The sequence below is a fragment of the Microtus pennsylvanicus genome, chromosome X (genome assembly GCF_037038515.1).
Source record: "Microtus pennsylvanicus isolate mMicPen1 chromosome X, mMicPen1.hap1, whole genome shotgun sequence".
Classification (NCBI taxonomy): Eukaryota; Metazoa; Chordata; class Mammalia; order Rodentia; family Cricetidae; genus Microtus; species Microtus pennsylvanicus.
The window spans coordinates 77,944,139-77,951,732 of NC_134601.1; the positions used below are offsets into that span (position 1 = coordinate 77,944,139).

The 7,594-nt window shown below is 34.3% G+C and overlaps 1 protein-coding gene across 1 annotated transcript in view; it reads right to left on the reverse strand.

Annotated features, from left to right (window-relative positions):
• The window catches only part of LOC142841432 (transmembrane protein 182-like), a 55,003-nt gene extending 47,698 nt beyond the window's left edge, over positions 1 to 7,305 (reverse strand). The window contains exon 1 of the mRNA XM_075958270.1: positions 7,079 to 7,305. Coding sequence (XP_075814385.1) covers positions 7,079 to 7,234 — 156 coding nt within the window. The 5' untranslated portion in view covers positions 7,235 to 7,305. The remainder of the gene's footprint in view (positions 1 to 7,078) is intronic.
• Positions 7,306 to 7,594: the final 289 nt, after the last annotated feature.

A 7,594-nucleotide genomic window follows, 5' to 3' on the forward strand; every position in this document is an offset into this window, starting at 1 on the left:
TAGGACCCATAGGAAAATGATTGTTGAACTTGCCTAAAGGTAAGAGAGTCCTTCAGGGTTCCTGTTTCATGAAAGAGTCTGACAGACATTCTGCAGGATACAGAAGAAAGTGACTGACAATATAGGAAGAACTATCTTTGAAATTTCCTGCTTCATGAAAATATCTGCTGGATACTCTGGGCCTGTAGGCATGCTCCAATGACACTGAAGAACTTTGGGTGACTCTCCAGGAAGCAAGATAACTGTCAATTTTAGAGTTTATGAAATTGCTTACAATGCACTTCCTGTTAGCTTAGGTAATATTATATCCTTCTGGAGTCTTTGATGTAGTTGAAGAATAGATAGTTATAATTATATGCTGTGCGACAATAGCCTGTACCCTGTTACTTATATTTTAAATAAATACTGATTGGCCAGTAGCCAGGCAGGAAGTAGAGACAGGGCAACAAGAATGCTGGGAAGAGGGAAGCACAGTCTGCAGCTGTGACGGCACAGAGGAAGCAAGATGTGACTGCATTTCCAAAAATGGTACCAAGCCACATGGCTTACAGAAACAAGAATGATGGGCTAATATAAGTTGTAAGAGCTAAGAAGAAGCCTGGGAGACTAGGCCAATCAGTTTATAATTAATGTAGACTTCTGTGTGATTTCTTTGGAACTGAATGATTGCAGGATGGGGTGGGACAGAAACCTCAGTCAACAATTATAATTTTTCTTAGTTATGATAAAAGGTAAAGTAGATATAAATTTTGTAACTGTAATTTTTGCTTGATACCTGTTTTATTATGTGTAATTTTAGTATATTAAAATTAAAACCTTCTATTTCATTTACACAGAAAAGGGGAGGTGATGTGGGATTCCTCTCTGTAAGCTGTAATTACCCTTGGTTAATAAAGAAACTGCTTTAGACCTATAGCAGGGCAGAACAGACAAAGGTAGAGAAACCTAAATGAATGCTGGGAGAAAGATGGCAGAGTCGGGGAGACACCATGTAGCCACCAGAGGGAAAAAGCATGAGCTGCCAGCTGGAACCTTGACAGTAGGCCATGAACGTCATGGTAAAATATAAAATAATGGAGATGGGTTAATTTTAGATGTAAGAGCTAGCTAGGACTATACTTAAGTGATTAGCCAAGGAGTGAATGAAATATAGTTTCTATGTGATTATTTTGAGAGTCTAGGTGACCTGGAAATGATCAGTCTCTGCCAACACTGTATGACAAGAACTCTAAATCTTTGAAGAAAGAAATTGAAAAAGACACGAGAAAATAAAAAGCTTTCTTCTGCTCTTGAGTAGGTAGAATCAACATAGTAAAAATGGCATTCTTACCAAAAACAATTTACAGATTCAATGGAGTATCTATCAAAATCCAAACAAAATTCTTCACAGACCTCAAAAAAAATGCTCAGCTTCATATGTAATAGTAAAAGATCCAGGATAGACAAAACAATTCTGTAGAATAAAGGAACATCTGGAACCATTACAGTCCCTGACTTCAAAATCTACTACAGAGCCACAGTAATTAAAACATCCTGGCAAGACATAAAAATGTACAGGAGGACCAATGGAACCAAATCAAAGGCCTGTATATCAATCCACACATGTATGAACACCTGATTTTTGACAAAGTAGCAAAAAATATACAATGGAGAAAAGAAATCATATGCAATAAATGGTGTTGATATAACGAGATATCAACATGTAGAAGAATGAAAATAGACTCATATCTATACCAATGCACAAAACTCAAGTCCAAATGTATCAAAGACCTCACATTAAAAACAGCTACACTGAACCTCATAGAAGAGAAAATGGGAAGTACACTTGAACACATTGGCACAGGAGACCACTTCCTAAATACAACCCCAGCAGCATAGACACCATGAGAAACAATTAATAAATGGGACCTTCTGAAGCTGAGACGTTTCTGTAAAGCAAAGGACATAGTCAAGAAGACAAAACAGCAGCCTACAAAATGGGAAAAGATGTTTACCAACTCCACTTCAGACAGAGGGATGATCTCCAAAATATACAAAGAACTCAAATAAATTGGTCATCAAAAGAACAAATAATCCAATTTTAAAATGGGGTACAGACCTAAACAGAGAACTCTCAACAGAAAAATTTCAAATTGCTGAAGGACATTTAAGTAAATACTCAACATCCTTAATCATCAGAGAAAGGCAAATCAAAACAACTCTGATATTACATCTTACACCTGTAAGAATGGCCAAGATCAAAAACACTGTTGACAATTTATGCTGAAAAGGTTGTGGGGAAAGGGAACACTTCTGCATTGCTGATGGGAATGCAAGCTGGTATAGCCCCTTTGGATGTCAGTGTGGCAATTTCTCAGAAAATTGAAAAACAACCTACTTCAAGACCCAGCAATACTGCTTTTGGTATATACCGAAGGATGCTCTATCATACCACAAGGACATGTGCTCAACTACGTTCATAGCAGCTTTATTTGTCATAGCCAGAACCTGAAAAAACCTAAATGCCCTTCGACTGAAGAATGAATAAAGAAGATGTAGTATATTTACACAGTGGAGTCCTACACAGCAGAAAAAAAATAATGACATCTTGAAATTTGTGGGCAAATGGATAGATCTAGAAAATAGATCTGGTAATCCAGACCCAGAAAGACAAATATCATATGTATTCACTCATAAGTGGCTTTTAGACATAAAGCAAAGCAAAATCAGCCTACAATTCACAATCCCAGAGAACTTAGAAAACAATGAGGACCCTAATAGAGACATACATGGATATAATCTACATAGGAAGTAGAAAAAGACAGGTTCTCCTGAGTAAATTGAGAGCATGGGGATCATGGGAGGGGGTAAAAACAGGATGGGGAAGGAAGAGAGGTGAGCAGAAAAAAATATGTAGCTCATTAAAAAACACTTAAAAAATAAATTCATTGTACCATAATTTGGGTTTATAAATTATAGAATAGGATTTTCCATGCTAACAATAAGTGAATTGTGATCAAGAACTGGCATAATTCCTGTTTCACAATTTGATTACTCAGACCCGAAAAGCTTTCTACAGAACTGAAATGCACTGAAAAAGAATAAAACTCAAGTGTCTGCACTCTGACTTTTTCAAGGTAGTGTGATTAGTCAGATGAATGCTGAACTCTCAAGCTTTATTTACTTTAGAGTATAAATCATCAGGTTAGAATAAGAGCTTTAGTTTATTATTTTATTACTATTAAAACATAAATTATTCTTTAAAATGTATTGATTACTAAGAGTCCTCAGGGATATCAATTCAATTAATATTGTAGTTTTTAAATGCATTGCTAAATATTCAGGATGGTTTAACATAAATTAAATGGGTTTTTTGATGATATGCGTGATATTTTAACTTGCAATACCATTAAAAATGCTTTACCTTTTGAAAAAATGAAAACTACAACTGATCAAAAAATGATGTTAGTGGATACCAAAAAATGTAACTATTACATATCATTTATGGATATATTTATTCTCTTTTTGATTGCTTTTCATAGATATCCAAATCTCATGCTATATAGCATATATATTTTTCAGTTCTAATTTATATATGTATACTTTTATCATATAGTATGGGGAACATTTAAGATCAACAGATGAACTTCAAATGGCCAAAAGATACTTACAGTCATGTTCAACTTCCTTAGCAATCAGGGAAATGCAAATAAAAACAACTTTGAGATACCATCTTACACCTGTCAGATGGCTAAAATCAAAAACACCAATGATAGCCTATGCTGGAGAAGATGTGGAGTAAGGAGAACACTCATCAATTGCTGGTGGGAATGCAAATTTGTGCAACCACTTTGGAAATCAGTGTGGCAGTTTCTCAGGAAATTGAGAGTCAACCTACCTCAGGATGCAGTAATTCAACTCTTGGGAATATACCCAAGAGATGGCCAATCATACTACAAAAGCATTTGTTCAACTATGTTCATAGCAGCACTATTTGTAATAGCTAGAACCTGAAAACAGCTTAGGTGCCCCTCAATGGAAGAATGGATAAAGAAATTGTGGCACATATACACATTAGAGTTCTACTCAGCAGTAAAAAACAATGACATCTTGAATTTTGCATGCAAATGGATGAAGGTAGAAAATACTATCCTAAGTGAGATAACCCAGACCCAAAAAGATGAATATGGTATGTATTCACTCATTAGTGCACTCTAGCCATAAACAAAGAACATTGAGCCTATAGTTCGTGATCCTAGAGAAGCTAAATAATAAGGTGAAACCAAAGAAAAACATATATACATCCTCCTGGAAATTAGAAGCAGACACGATTGCTGGGCAAAAGTTGGGAGCATGGGGGTTGGGGTGGGGTGGGGAGTAGGAGAATGGAAGGAAAATGGGAGGAGGGAAGGAGATGGAAATTTTGAATGGTATTATTTATAAAGCAAAAAATAAAATAAAATGTTTGAAAAAATGTTTAAAAAAATAGGATGCTAAGTCTATTTGTGTTGTTTAAACTCTCTGAGAAGTGGCAAGTAGGAAAGTTAAGTTTTAAATAATCACACACCATAAAGTCTTTTACACAGAGTAGATGAAGAACCTTTAAGCTTAAAATGACCAAACAGAAAAGAAGCTACTGATAAAATCCGTCACCAGTTCCTTACGCAAGTCTCTTTGATCAGCTGTGCAGCATAAGAAAAGAATGCAAGCAGGAACAGTTAAAGAGTATGAGATAAAGTATTAGCTATAAATCAACACTTTTCTCTCTGTGTGTTATAATTTATACTTATTTAGCAAGATTATATTATATTGTGTGGATGAGATAAAAATATATACAATATCATACTTTTCATTTTGTTTCTTGCTTGTTCCATAAAAGTAGAACACAAATTCTCCATCCTATGCAATTCCTTATTAGATAACATAAGTAAATCCACTAAGCTCTAATAATTTGTTATTTTTAATTCATTGCTTTCATCAATTCTTTATTTGTAGGCAGTGCTATTATAAATATTATGTTCAACAATGAAACATTACAGAGAAGGTCCAGAATAATAATTAACAGCATCATCCATAATGGTTTTTTTCTTTATTTATTTAAATATAAGCTTGCTAATATACTAATTAAAAGCCTTGATGATGTCTAAACCTCAGTATTCCTTAGAAATTCTTTCATGAATTTAAAAGAGTAATGCTGCAAAGAGTATGTCTAGAAAATATAAACTCATTTTCTTTCTAATTATTAAGCACATATACTTTCTATGACTTACAAATACACTATTATAAAGACAGGAGGAACATTAAATAATTAACAAACTCAGTAGTAATTAGTTCTCATTTATGAGTCATTCAGTCCAGATCTGATTTTAGCTTTGTCTGTACACACAAACAATACTAACTATATCCTGAAGTAAAATAATAATCAAGAAATGATGGCTAGAACACCAGACTATGAAATAAATTCTAAGCTTAGGTTGTTTCTCAGTTTCAAGTTCTGTTAGTTCAGGTACGTCCCTTGTCCTCTGAAAAATGGTAACATCTATTCAGTAGCAAATACTCATATCCAGCAACATTTTAGTCCATGTACTAGATATTGTACATACCAAATAGATTGGGTAAAACATACAATAATCTTACTGTGATTTAAAAAACAAATATGGAGTGAGATAACTGATATTTATTACTAGTGGCTCTAGTTGATTTCAAATATAATCAGTTCTAACATTCTTTTGGTTATCTGCAAGAGTGATTCATAGCTGTCAATTCTTTCCTGGGGAGTACAATTACTATCTAATCACAGTTTAAATGCAGTAGGTGGCAGCCTAGGTGATATTCTATCAGAGAAACCAGGAGGATGTCCCCCCAAACTGTCTGTCCAGTCGAATAATTCATTTTTGATAAGGAATCCATCATTATAAGTATATTACCTTAGAGTCATAGAAGTGGACCCTTGCACTCTCAGTACTCAGGAGGTAGAGGTAAGAGAATCACCAGCTTGATAGTAGCCTGAGGTGTACAGTGAGACTATATTTCATGAAACAAAAAGTAAGCAAGTAAAAGTACATGTATTCCAGGATTTTTGGAAAGAAAATACCCTTAGACGCAGTTTCACCTTAAAACTAATGCACATTGATGAATCAATAAGTCTGCTATAGCTTTAACCTGCAAACCTTTAATAATTGTAGATGGGGCTGTGATGGGTATGTACTAGTTAGGAGTCACAAAAATGGAAGATCTTTGGAATAGAAAATCATACAAAAACAAAGAAATGACAGCAATCGAGATCAAACAATTTTCTGAAAACTGGGACCAGAATTAATATATTCCTTACCCACCCCAATTCATAGTAAATCATACTCAGACTTCTTTTTTGTTTTTGTTTGCTTATTTGTTGCTTTTCCTAAGAATAACAATAACTTTTCTTTTTTACTGGAGAATCACTTCAAAGGGTAAGTGCATTTTTCTTATGAAGATTTTGCAAAGACAAAAAGCACTGTTTAACAGAGTGTGATGAGTATTGTTTTATAATATGATTGCATTTGAATTTCCTGAAATTGAAGTTGGAGAAAAGTTATTGGTTACTAAGTAAATTTTCCATAAAAATAACCTTTCATGCTGTACTAAGTTACAACACAGTAGTAAAAATGACTTTTGGCTATCCTGAAATAAAAACAATTTTTTACTTCTGAGACCTCCTATGGAGAAACATCTTTCAAATCTACTTACTAACTGAACCAAATTTTTGGTTTGCTTTCTTCCTCAAATCTCTACATTATTTTAAACAACAAAATGATTTGAAAATCCAAGAAGGACACTTTGCAACTTAATCATCTGAATTAACATGTTTTAGTGTGAGAATAAAACCACAATACCCATACATAACCTGGATTCTTTACTTCTCAGCTTACTGAGTCTCATATCTCCAATCTCTGAATCAACTCAAAACAACAATTATTAATTTTAAAACTAAATTTTAAGAAAAGTAAGGCCCAAAGAACCATTCCAGTATCATGTAGATTTTTGAAAATATGACTTTCCTTTAATGGGAAGCTATTAAAAGTCCCACAGTTTTTCAAGAATACATTAGATTTCTGGTTACCTCTTCTTCAATATCCAAAATTCCATTGTTAGAGTCAAAACTTCCACAGGTCTCTGTTGCAAGTAACCAATATTCAGTTCCGAATGCTACCAAAAATAGGATAATGCCAACAGCACTAATAATTCCTGCCACAAGTGCAGCAATTCCAATCTTCATGATAGAAGTACTATATTCTTTGCTAAAACTGCATGCAGAAGAAGCACTGAAATGTCCAGTTGCTAAAGCAGTCTGTGGGTCTCAACAGAAGTCACTATTTTAAGATCAGGATTAACATCTTTTTGTAGCTGGTCTAGGTTTCACCAGGCTATGGGAGAAGAGCTATTAAAAGCAGATGACCTGATTGAATTAAGCCAATGGTCTGACACAAACCTGCTCCAGAATCAATGAAAATCCCCCTCTCTCTCCCACCATCCCTCTTTCTATCTACACACATTCACCCATGCACAAGCACATATGAAGACAAATCAGCTCCACAAAATAATTAACAGACAGGCAAAGGAAATGTAATTTAGCAAC